Source organism: Pseudonaja textilis, chromosome 5, assembly GCF_049901715.1.
Source record: "Pseudonaja textilis isolate UNSWEBS1 chromosome 5, rPseTex1.2, whole genome shotgun sequence".
Taxonomy (NCBI): domain Eukaryota; kingdom Metazoa; phylum Chordata; class Lepidosauria; order Squamata; family Elapidae; genus Pseudonaja; species Pseudonaja textilis.
In genome coordinates this window covers 70,190,426-70,203,745 of record NC_141994.1, presented here as the reverse complement: position 1 = coordinate 70,203,745, position 13,320 = coordinate 70,190,426, and the positions used below count along the sequence as shown (strand labels likewise).

Below are 13,320 nucleotides of genomic sequence, written 5' to 3'. Positions count from 1 at the left end.
CAAAGAGACTGGGCTGGCTTTTATGCCTAAAGCAGGACTAGAACTCACAGTATCCTGGTGATTAGCCAAAGAGACTGGGCTGGCTTTTATGCCTAAGGCAGGACTAGAACTCACAGTATCCTGGTGATTAGCCAAAGAGACTGGGCTGGCTTTTATGCCTAAAGCAGGACTAGAACTCACAGTATCCTGGTGATTAGCCAAAGAGACTGGGCTGGCTTTTATGCCTAAGGCAGGACTAGAACTCACAGTATCCTGGTGATTAGCCAAAGAGACTGGGCTGGCTTTTATGCCTAAAGCAGGACTAGAACTCACAGTATCCTGGTGATTAGCCAAAGAGACTGGGCTGGCTTTTATGCCTAAGGCAGGACTAGAACTCACAGTATCCTGGTGATTAGCCAAAGAGACTGGGCTGGCTTTTATGCCTAAGGCAGGACTAGAACTCACAGTATCCTGGTGATTAGCCAAAGAGACTGGGCTGGCTTTTATGCCTAAGGCAGGACTAGAACTCACAGTATCCTGGTGATTAGCCAAAGAGACTGGGCTGGCTTTTATGCCTAAGGCAGGACTAGAACTCACAGTATCCTGGTGATTAGCCAAAGAGACTGGGCTGGCTTTTATGCCTAAGGCAGGACTAGAACTCACAGTATCCTGGTGATTAGCCAAAGAGACTGGGCTGCCTTTTATGCCTAAAGCAGGACTAGAATTCACAGTCTCCTGGTGATTAGCCAAAGAGACTGGGCTGGCTTTTATGCCTAAAGCAGGACTAGAACTCACAGTATCCTGGTGATTAGCCAAAGAGACTGGGCTGGCTTTTATGCCTAAAGCAGGACTAGAACTCACAGTATCCTGGTGATTAGCCAAAGAGACTGGGCTGGCTTTTATGCCTAAGGCAGGACTAGAACTCACAGTATCCTGGTGATTAGCCAAAGAGACTGGGCTGGCTTTTATGCCTAAAGCAGGACTAGAACTCACAGTATCCTGGTGATTAGCCAAAGAGACTGGGCTGGCTTTTATGCCTAAGGCAGGACTAGAACTCACAGTATCCTGGTGATTAGCCAAAGAGACTGGGCTGGCTTTTATGCCTAAAGCAGGACTAGAACTCACAGTATCCTGGTGATTAGCCAAAGAGACTGGGCTGGCTTTTATGCCTAAGGCAGGACTAGAACTCACCGTCTCCTGATGATGGGCCCAAAATCACCCAGCCAGCTTTTATGCCTAAAACAGGACTAGAATTCACAGTCTCCTGGTGATTAGCCAAAGAGACTGGGCTGGCTTTTATGCCTAAGGCAGGACTAGAACTCACAGTATCCTGGTGATTAGCCAAAGAGACTGGGCTGGCTTTTATGCCTAAAGCAGGACTAGAACTCACAGTATCCTGGTGATTAGCCAAAGAGACTGGGCTGGCTTTTATGCCTAAGGCAGGACTAGAACTCACCGTCTCCTGGTGATGGGCCCAAAATCACCCAGCCAGCTTTTATGCCTAAAACAGGACTAGAATTCACAGTCTCCTGGTGATTAGCCAAAGAGACTGGGCTGGCTTTTATGCCTAAGGCAGGACTAGAACTCACCGTCTCCTGGTTCCTAGCCTGGTCCTTCACCCCTGGACCAGACTGGCTCAGTTTTCCTCATTTCTCTCCTGGTTCTGCCACAGTTATTTGATGAACTTCATCTTGGATGCCACTTTGGGAATGCTGTTGATCTGGCTCGGAGTGAAAACAGTCTCGCGGATCGTGGCATGGTGCCGGTGCTCCAACTTTGTCTTTGGCGAGTACGGTGAGTCACGGCTGCTCCTGCAGCTTCGAATTTGCCCTCATTAGCCTCTTCAGAGATTGCAAGGCAACTGTTGAAAAACAAAACAAAACAACGGAAGGTGGGAAATCTTTTAATTATGGAACTCAGTTGCAGCCTTAAATTTATAGATAGTCCTCAACTTACAACAGCTCGACCGTCCAAAGGCACAACAGCACTGAAAAAAAGAGACTTATGACCGTTTTTCACACGTACGACCATTGTAACATCCCCATTGTCACGTGATCAACATTTAGATGCTTTGGCAACTGTTTCAGATTTACGGCGGTCACGCAATTCATGGTAATATCACTCTACTAACTAGAGCATACAAAACATTTGCTAGACCAATACTCGAATACAGCTCATCCGTCTGGAACCCACATTACGTATCTGATATTAGCACGGTTGAGAAAGTCCAGAAATATTTCACAAGAAGAGTTCTCCACTCCTCTACTCGTTGTAGAATACCTTATGCCACCAGACTTGAAATTCTAGACCTAGAAAACCTTGAATTACACCGTCTTCGGTCTGATCTAAGTATGGTATATAAAATCATACATTGCAATGTCCTACCAGCCAATGAATACTTCAGCTTCAACCATAACAACACAAGAGCACACAATAGATACAAACTCAAGGTAAACCGCACCAAACTTGATTGCAGGAAATACGACTTCAGCAACAGAGTGGTCAATGTCTGGAATACTCTACCTGACTCTGTGGTTTCTTCCCCAAACCCCAAAAACTTTAACCTTAGACTGTCTACTATTGACCTCACCCCTTTCCTAAGAGGTCTGTAGGGGGCGTGCATAAGCGCACCAACGTGCCTACCGTCCCTGTCCTATTGTTTCTTTTTATTTTTCTTATAAGTATCTATCTCATGTATTCATAACTATGTTTATTCTTATACCTGTTATTACCGCTTGAGAAAATACATAAATAAATAAAATAAATAAAACCCCTTTTGTGCCCTTTGCACAGGCAAAGTCAGCTGGGGAAGCTGGATACATTGAACTGTGTTACTAACTTCACAACTGCAGTGATTCACTTAATAACAGTGGCAAGGAAAGTCTTAAAACAGGGCAAAGCTCACTTAGAAAAATTGTCTTTGCTTAGCTGTGGAAACATTGCCAGATGCTTCTCTAAAAACTGAAAATGCAAAAAAGGATCCTGTTTGATTTGAAACCGTATGCCCGGAGAGCCTGCTAGAGAGAGCTGGTCTTTTAAACAGGTCTCTTGCTAATTGTAAAATAAAAAAAAAAAAAATATCAGCAAAATCTTATGTGAGGCCGGGGTGCCCCGTGTTCAAATCCTGACGACATTTGTAGCCAAGTCCAAAGTTATTATTTTTTTAAAAAAAATATAGGCCTGTAATTGTGCAGGCTAGAAACTGCACAATTAATAAATAATAAAAATGAAGTTTCGTTAAGACTAGGCGAAAGGATTTGCAAAAGGTTTTTTGTCTTACGTTGTGTCCCTGTGCGTACATTTACTGAAATTCTGATTCAAGAGACTGTACGGATTGTCCTTAACTTACAATCATTTGTTTAGTGACTGTTTGTGGTAAAAGTTACAATGGAACTGAAAAAAGTTATTTACGACTGTTTTTTCACACAACCATGGCACCATTCCCATGGTCACATGATCAGAATTTGCAAGGCTTTCCTCTATGTCTTTGTAAACATTTTGGGATCAATTGCTAAATTGTTGTTAAATTGTTCTTTCAATTTTCCATTTACAAACATTCCTGATTTGGAATTTTAGAACAAGTAGTTCTGCTTAAGTTGAGCCAACACACAGTTTTATTTTTTATTTTTAAATTTAAGTAAAATTAACTTCTTACTTTTTTAAATTTCAGAGGAGGTCATCAAGTATAATCACTTTTTTCCTTCCCTTCATTTTTATTTTTTCTTTAGTATTTTGTATTTCAGGATTCGTAGTCTAGTAAATCCCCACCAGGGGGCAGCAGTTCCTACCAAATAGGGATAATTTTGCAGGTCTAAATTTTCTTTAAAAATTCTGACCAAGAGAATTGGCCAGAAAGGGGCCACAGAATCTTGGGACAGTTTCCTAGTCTTTCTTTGGTGTATGGTGTAGTTTTGAGTGAATTTTCACCAGGTTTAGAAAGTGACTCCTTCTGTGCTTTATTGTGGACTCAATACCTGTAGCTATTTAGGACTGCAGCGTTTCAGTTGCAAAAGGCCACAGATGGGCAGGAGGAGGAAGAGGAGGAAGAGGAGGAGGACAGATAGATAGACGGATAGATGGATGGATGGAGGTAGGAGGAAGAATGGATCGAGAAGAAGGAGAAGGGATGGATGGATGAAGGTAGGGAGGAGGAGGAGCAGGAGGATGGATAGATAGATGGATAGATGGATGGATGGATGGATGGATGGAGGTAGGAGGAATGGATTGAGAAGGAGGAGGAGAAGGGATAGATGGATGGAAGTTGGGAGGAGAAGGAGCAGAAGGAGGGATAGATAGATGGATGGATGGATGGATAGATGGATAGAGGTAGGAGGAATGGATGGAGAAGGAGGAAAAGGAGGGATGGATGGATGGACGTTGGGAGGAGGAGGAGCAGGAGGAGGGATAGATAGATGGATAGATGGATGGATATATGGATGGAGGTAGGAGGAATGGATTGAGAAGGAAGAAAAGTAGGGATGGATGGATGGAGGTGAGGAGGAGGAGGAAGAAGAAAAATGGATGGATGGAGCTAGGGAGGAGGAGGAGAACTGTGGGTTCCTTGATGTTCTCTGAGCTTGGTTGTTTTCTTGCAGACATTTCAGTACCAAACTAGGTAACGTCATCAGTGCTAGAAATGAGTGGGGTTGGAGGAGGAGGAGGAGGAGAAATGGATGGATGGATGGATGGATGGATGGATGGAGGCAGGGAGGAGGAGGACTGTGGGATCCCTAGTGTTCTTTGAACTTGACTGTTTTCTTGCAGACGTTTCATGACCAAACTAAGTAACGTCATCAGTGCTAGAAAAGCGCGGGGTTGGAGGAGGAGAGAAATGGATGGATGGATAGAGGTAGGGAGGAGAAGGAGGAGGAGGAGGAGGATAAGGACTGTGGGATCCCTAGGGTTCTTTGAACTTGGCTGTTTTCTTGAAGACGTTTCATGACCAAACTAGGTAACATCATCAGTGCTCACTGCACTGGCAGTGTTACCTATTTGTGTAATAAAACACCTGCAAGAAAACGACCAAGCTTGGAGAACACCAAGGACCCCACGGTTCAACCCTGATCTATAAATACTCTCTTGGGTCGGCATTCCCGAGCAACGGAGCCTTCTCCAAAAGAGACGGTCCTTAGACTTGGAAAATGCTCCCTTGGTAGGCCATGAACTCTGACTTTTTGTGATCTCCTGGCCCAGGGGGGCTGTGGCAGTGGGGGCAAAGGTGCCGTCGGTCTCAACAGTGGGCAGCCTGTCTCTTTTTCTTCCCTCGGCTGAGCCGGGAGCCGAGGGCGGGACGGCATTGTCATGGTGATGTCAAAAACATTTCCATCACAACTGCAGGGGTTTGGCAGAGCTGGTGGCCAAGCGAGCTCCTGGATTTGCTTGGAGTGGCGAGGAAGGAGGAGACTTCCCACTCCCACCGCCGAAGAATCTCGGTGGGGCTTTTGGGGGAAGCACGCGTGGTTTGTGAGAAGGAAGCAACCTGGCCTCGGTGAAAACACAGCTGCCTCCCCGCACCCCCATTGCAAAGGACAGTGTGTTCAAACAAGACAAGGAAGCTACTGAGAGAAAGACCTGGTAGCCTAGCTGCATTTGCACAATACTTAAGCCAGGTTTGGAGTTAACTCTGGATGGGTTTGCCGGAGGCCCGTCCATCTATTAGTCTCGCTTTTGGTTTAATGGCTTGCAAACAACCAGGATGTGGGTTACGATCATTTGGTTATTAAATTAAGCATGCCATTCCAAGAGAGGAGAGAAAAGAGAAAAGGAAAAGAACAGACAGGAAAGGAAAGGAAAGGAAAGGAAAGGAAAGGAAAGGAGAGGGGAGAGGAGAGGAGAGGAGAGGAGAGGAGAGGAGAGGAGAGGAGAGGAGGAGGAGGAGAGAGAGAGGAGAGGAGAGTGGAGGGGAGGGGAGGGGAGGGAAAGCAGAAAGAGAAGGATGGGAAGGGAAGTTAAGGAAAGGAAAGGAAGAAGGGAGAAAAAAGAAAGGAAGGGAAGAGAGAGTAAAGGAAAGGAGAAAGGGAAGGGAGAAGGAGAAGAGGGAGAGGGAGAGGAAAGGAAAAGAGGAAGGGAAAGGAGAAGGAGAAGGAGAGGAGGGAGAGGGAGAGGAAAGGAAAGGAGGAAGGGAAGGCAGAAGGAAAGGAAGAAGGAAAGGAAGGGAAAGGAAAGGAAAGGAAGGAAAGAAAAAAGAAAAGAAGAGACAGGAAAGGAGTGCAATACTTGAGCAGCTTACCTATTCTATAAAAAATAGTTCTGGCATTTTTGATAGGCAGAGAGATCGTTGGCTGGATTTCCCCTTCCTTTTAAAAAAAAACGTATTAGATTGTTTTAAATCCCACCTTTATTTCTTTCTATGTTACTCAATGTGGCAAATGTACATAAACACTCCTTTCCCTTCAGATTTTCCCCACAAGAGCCACCCTAGGAGGCAGTTTGGGATAAGGCAGAGTGACTATCCCAAAGTCACCCAGCCGGCTTTCATGCTTAAGGCAGGACTAGAATTCACCGTCTCCTGGTTGTTGTGGTCTGGCGGCAGCCTGCAGACCTGGCAGCAGAGTCGGACAGTGGGGAGGCACATGGGCCGGCCATGGAGTCTGGGGAAGGCTCGGACGAGGGTCCTGCATCCGATGCAGAGATGGGGCCAAGGCCATCTGAGTTATGTGCAGACTCTGGAGCCTCCAGAATCTGACAGCAGCGAGGGAGAGGACCAGGAGGAGCCTGTTCCTAGTGTGTGCTTGCCAGCGTGTCATCAGAGATTTGTGGCCTTTTGTCTAACCGTACGCTTATTTTTTGAAATGTTTGTTGTTCAGAGTTGAGCTGGAATTTAATAATTTCCACCCGTGGCTGTATTTACCTAGCATGCTAGTCTAGTTGAAATATTTGGATGCACTGAGTTTCAGGGACGTGGTGGCTCAGTGGCTAAGACGCTGAGCTTGTCGATCAGAAAGGTCGGCAGTTCGATGGTTCGAATCCCTAGCACGCCGCGTAATGGAGTGAGCTCCCCGTTCCTTGTCCCAGCTTCTGCCAACCTAGCAGTTCGAAAGCACGTAAACATGCAAGTAGAAAAATAGGGACCCCTTTGGTGGGAAGGGAACAGTGTTACGTGAGCCTTCGGCGTTTAGTCCTGCCGGCCACATGACCATGGAGACGTCTTTGGACAGCTCTGGCTCTTGAGCACCGCCCCCTAGACCTGGAAATGATGAGCACATATGTGCGAGGGGAACCTTTACCTTTCAAGAAGAGATTCGACTGCCATTTTGTCAGAAATGGTGTAGGATCTCCTGCTTGGGCGGGGGGTTGGACTAGATGACCTACAAGGTCCCTTCCAACTCTGATTATCTGTTACTTTATGGAGATTTTCAAATCATCCAGGTCCTGGTTGTCCCAAAGGTTTTTTTTTTTTCAAGAGGCAACTGGACTTTCTGGTTTTTCTTTGAAGACGTTTCACTTCTCATCCAAGAAGCTTCTTCAGTTGAGTTTCTTCACCCTGATTTTCAGGGTGTCATGGAAATTCAGCCACCATCTTCGCATGTTGAACGAAGCAAGCCATTTTATTTTGGCAAGGTATGTCGTGGGAACATAGAGATTGATTTGTGAACCCTGATGTAGAGGTTAACATGTTGTATGAACCTCCAACTCAAGTGTTCCACAGTTCAGGGAGGATTTAAACGCAGCATTTCAGAGCCTTGCATCAGGTTGGTTGGATTGAAAACAGTCTCCACCATGCTGGGAGGGTGCCAGGCTGGGAAAATCCAGTAATTCATATTCTGTTCTCATGTACTTCAAGGGAATAATAAATCTCTAATATATTCTCCGTGCATCCAAGCGGCAAGCGAAATATTTTCTCTTTAAATGGAAGTGACCTTTTCAGCTCTGATTTTTTTTCTTTTTCTTTCATAAAAGCAATGTAAAAATGGTCAGTCGCTGGTCTTTTCCTCAGAGCTGTCAAGATTAATGCAATTTCCCTCCCCACTCCCCCCGTGAGCAAATTTTTTGAGAAGATTGATTTTACCCAGATTCTAAAAAAAAAAATTGAAGAAAATGCATAGTCTTTTCTTGGGGACTTGAAATCAAGACAGATTTAAAATAATTTTAGTGTTCAGATGGAGGACAGCTGAGGCATTGCAACATCGTACCTGGAAACTCGAATGCAGTTTTTCTCAACTTTGACAATTTTAAGATGAGTGGGGGGCTTCAATTCCCAAATTATACTTACAGGTAGCAATCAGATCCTTTAATCTGTGATGATCCAGGGTGGGATACAAAACAAACACAGTAATAGAAAACAGGTGAAGCCCCTTTTATTCCTTCACTTTGCTTCCAAGCTTCGAATATTTTTGACAGAAGACAAAAAACTCCCACACAAACAGTTACAAGAAGAAAGAAAAAAGCAACACAAACCAGGCAAGATAAGGGCTGGAGGACGTCCACAGATAACACACACTTGGGAAGGACGCCAAACTCAGAGAGGAACCGTCCACTGGAAATATTTCCACGCTTTGTTTCCAGCGTTCGCCCATACGCATGTTTATTTATTTTTATTTATTTGATTTGTCAATTGCTTTCAAGATAATAGGTATAAGTATAAGCTGCCAGCTCCAATGGCCAATGGAGGGCCACAACAACATCAGTGTAGTAACACTGATGGTGTTACCTAGTTGGATCATGAGATGTGTGCAAGAAAGCCACCAAGCTCAGAGAACAGCAAGGACTCCCACAGTAGTAGCCAAACCGCATGACAACTAGGACATAGTGACTTCCTGCTGCCTTTTCAAATTATTGAAAAAGAGTTCGGATGAACATAGAATCCAGAATCTTCTCTTCTCTTCTCTTCTCTTCTCTTCTCTTCTCTTCTCTTCTCTTCTCTTCTCCTCTCCTCTCCTCTCCTCTCCTCTCCTCTCCTCTCTCCTCTCCTCTCCTGTCTGCCAGACTTTATCCCAGACTTTATTGTTGTTGTTGTCTTTCTTATCAACAATTGTTAAGTCTGGTGCAGGTCTGTTTGAATTCCAAAGTCCCAGAGCTCTTTAGCTTCTACATTTCCTATTACTTGGTTCTATTTTGCAGTCCCACCCTTGCAGTATTATGCATAAACCAAATACCAGCCTAGCTACAGGAGACCTCTCAATTATATGCTATCAACTTGGCGTCGAGTCTTAGCAAACACACCCAAGAGTGGTTGCTTCGAAATGGGTGTAATTTGGCGTACCTGGGCGGTTAGCTTTGTAATGACTTGTTTGTGAGTAACAGTTGTGAGTGCTGCTGCTGAGATACTTGTGCAAAACGACTCTCAGGGGGTATCTGTGTGGGGATGGTGACATTTGAGTTCAAGAAATGGGATATAAGCAGTGGTGGGATTCAAATGTTTTTACTACTGGTTCTGTGGGTGTGGCATGGCGGGCGTGGCGTGGCGCATGTGGCTTGGTGGGCATGACAGGGGGAGGATACTGCAAAATCCCCATTCCCTCCCCACCCCACTAACCTGCTTTCCAGCTCCGTTCTCCTGTGCAGGGCAACAAAAGAAGACCTAGCTGACCAGCTGGGAGTCGGAGGGCAAAGAATAGATGGAGGCGGAGCCAGCCAGAGGTGGTATTTACCAGTTCTCCGAACTACTCAAAATTTCCACTACTGGTTCTCCAGAACGTGTCAGAACCTGCTGAATACCACGCTCTGGTATGTGTGGACTTTTAAGTCAGTTTATTTTCTTTTAAAATCACTTTCTGTAATGCCTTGCATCAGAATGGAATCGGGACAAGTGAATGGAACTGAGCATTTGCTGGTCAGATGCCCTTCCTGATGGATATAAGTGTATCAGACAGTTTTAAGAACCATTGCATAGATTTTTAGTTTAGTTTAGTTTAGTTTAGTTTAGTTTAGTTTAGTTTAGTTTAGTTTAGTTTAGTTTAGTTTACCTTTTACCTTTTACTTTTTACTTTTTACTTTTTTTACTTTTTACTTTTTACTTTTTACACTTTACTTTACTTTACTTTACTTTACTTTACCTTACCTTACCTTACCTCTAGTTTACTTTAGTTTATTGTCATTGCACCTTGTACAACGAAATTAAATACCATCTTCAGTGTACATTAGGTCTATGAAAATAAACAGAAACACACATCCTTCACATTTTATACATTGAATTGAAAACCCCTGATATTGCATCAATATTGCACTATACAGTAGAATTCACAGATGGACAATTCCTATGCAGGAATTGGGTATATCTAGTCGAATGATAAGAAGGACTAGGCTGGGGCATGAGAGCAGTCTTCCAATATTTGAGGGGCTGCCCCAAAGAAGAGGAAGGGGGGGCGTTGTCAAGCTATTCTCCAAAGCCCCTGAAGGTAGAACTAGAAGCAACAGATGGAAACCAAGCAAGGAGAGAACCAACCAAGAACTGAGGAGGAATTTCCTGACAGTGAGAACAATTAATCAGTGGAACAGCTGGCCTCCAGAAGTTCTGGATGCTGCATCACTGGAGGCTTTCAAGAAGAGATTGGAGAATCATTTGATCTGGATCATATAGGGCACAGGGGTGTCCAACCTTGGCAACTTTAAGACTTGTGACTTCAACTCCCAGATTCTGGGAGTTGAAGTCCAAAGTCTTAAAAGTTGCCAAAGTTGGAGACCCCTGATACAGGGTGTCTTGACTTGAGCCAGGGGGCTGGACTAGAAGACCTTTGAGGTTCCTCCCAGACCTATGTTCTTATGTTCTTGGGTGTCCTGTGCTGGGAATATAGACATTTGGCACCCTTCTCAGTGTCCTTTGCTCATCCCTTCCAGGTTCATTTTCCAGATGGTACAGTTAGGCAGCTATTTTTTTTTCTTTAGTTCCTCCAAATTATTCTTGACTCTTAGCAATTATGTAGACAAGTCCCTGCAGATCTCCGAGCAGGGTTGCTCTCTCTTCCTCTTTCTTTCTCTTCTTCCCAAGGCTGAGGGAGAAGGGCTGACCCAAAGTCACCTAGTTAGCTTCATGTCCAAGGCATGATTAGAACTCACGACATCCTGCTTTCTAGTCCAGTTCCTTCATCACAAGACCAAAACGGCTGTTGATACATCACATTTCTGCCATGTTGTAGGCAGGATTTTCACGGTCTGGTGGTCTCTTCCTTCTTCCCAAGGAGAAGGTGACAAGCTTCAGGTCACCTACCTGGCTTCGTGCCCAAGGCAGGACTAGAACTTACCATCTCCTGGGGATTGATCCAGAGACACCCAATTGGCTTTTAGGCCTAAAGTGGGACTAGAACTCACATCCTGGGGATTGGTCCAGAGACACCCAATTGGCTTTCAGGCCTAAAGTGGGACTAGAACTCACAGTCTCCTGGGGATTGGTCCAGAGACACCCAATTGGCTTTCAGGCCTAAAGTGGGACTAGAACTCACAGTCTCCTGGGATTGGTCCAGAGACACCCAATTGGCTTTCAGGCCTCAAGTGGGACTAGAACTCACAGTCTCCTGGGATTGGTCCAGAGACACCCAATTGGCTTTCATGCCTAAAGTGGGACTAGAACTCACAGTCTCCTGGGGATTGGTCCAGAGACACCCAATTGGCTTTCAGGCCTAAAGTGGGACTAGAACTCACAGTGTCCTGGGATTGGTCCAGAGACACCCAATTGGCTTTCAGGCCTAAAGTGGGACTAGAACTCACAGTCTCCTGGGGATTGGTCCAGAGACACCCAATTGGCTTTCAGGCCTAAAGTGGGACTAGAACTCACAGTCTCCTGGGGATTGGTCCAGAGACACCCAATTGGCTTTCATGCCTAAAGTGGGACTAGAACTCACAGTCTCCTGGGGATTGGTCCAGAGACACCCAATTGGCTTTCAGGCCTAAAGTGGGACTAGAACTCACAGCCTTCCAGTTTCTTTCCTGACACATTTAACCAATACACCCCACTGGCTTCAATGCTAGTATTTAAAAATTACGTGGTTAAAAAAAAAAGAACTTAAGGTGTTATGTATGAAAAAGTGAGAAGAAAAAAAGAGACGAAAAACTATAACTAAAAGGCAAACATTTAGAAAACAGAGGGAAAATTGGAGTAGGGGAGGTGTATAAAGGGCAAAACATGAAATAGAAATGCAAAACAAAAGCAGAAATACCTAAATTATTTAATCATCCATCCATCCTAATTAAAATACACAAAGGTCCATTGGATGGAAAGATATACATAATTTATATTAGCTTTTTTTTTCTCCAACCCAACCAGGGGCCATTGTGTCTTTTTCTATCAGTATAGCTGGAGGAATAGGATAGGTTGTATTTTGGCACAAAAGAGAAGGAACCAGCAGCCTTCTTTATACAAACCTTAAAAATCATTTGCTGCATAAGTTTCTCCTTCTCTTAAGCACAACTAATAAACAGTTTGCAGATGTTACTGACTAAAAATACCTTGTGTATTCTCTCAGGACAAATCAATCTTTTTTTCCCCCCAACATTTTCCAATTTGAAAGCTACTCCTTGTTCTCTTTCCTCCCTGGCCCAATTTGGGACAGAAACAAATTAGAAAACAAATTCTTCCAGATTTGTAGATTGGCTGAATTCTATTCCAGCTCAAGTTATTGTTTCGTTATTAAATTCTCAGGGAAGAACCAGTTTAGCTCTCTTGCAACTCAACACTGGGAATTTGCACGGCATCTAAAAGATTTAATACATTCCTTACGGGTGGAAGCATTTCTTAAAAGCCATCCTTGAAAATGTAGGCTGCGATCATTGGGAAATTTGTAAAAATTGGGGCCACACAACTCCACTCTGTTTGCCTACAGGTAGTCCTCGACTTATAACTGGTCACTTAATGACTTAATGTCCATCTGGACCATGGATCCACTTAACGACCGCTATGTTGGTCTAAGGTTGTAAAAATGGGTGCAGCCATGTGGAGATCCACTTAAAGACCGGCATGCCTTAACAGCTGTAATTCCAGGCTCAATTACGGTCGTACGTTGAGAAACCCCTGTGCTACGGAACAGTGCAAGCTTCCCAGCCAGCTTCTGACAAGCAAAGCTAATGGGGGAAGCCAGATTCGCTTAATGACTGAAGGATTCATTTAAGAGCAGAATGATAAAGTTTGAAAGAGTGCAAGGCTCTGCCCCTTGTGCAAGTGGAGCTTCATTTGTGCGAGAGGAGGGCATGCGCCACTTGCACAAATGGAGCTGTGCGTGTGTGCATGCCATTCACACACCCCCTTCTCCCTGCACCCGGCCAGGTTGCCAAGCTGGAGAGGTTGAGAAGCACTGGGCTAGCACAATTCCTCTCCAGGGCTATTCCCCATTGTAGGACTGCTTATTCTCTTGTAAATACAAATACCTAACTGTCAATGTGTCTTCCTTTCTCCCACTTTGTCCTCTTTTC

General features: G+C 44.6%; 1 protein-coding gene across 1 annotated transcript in view; it reads left to right on the top strand.

Annotated features, from left to right (window-relative positions):
- LOC113450405 (store-operated calcium entry regulator STIMATE-like) overlaps positions 1-13,320 on the top strand; it is a 38,323-nt gene that overhangs the window by 9,111 nt on the left and 15,892 nt on the right. Inside the window, exon 4 of the mRNA XM_087935320.1 lies at positions 1,652-1,773. Within this exon, the coding sequence (XP_087791446.1) occupies positions 1,652-1,773 (122 nt within the window). The remainder of the gene's footprint in view (positions 1-1,651; positions 1,774-13,320) is intronic.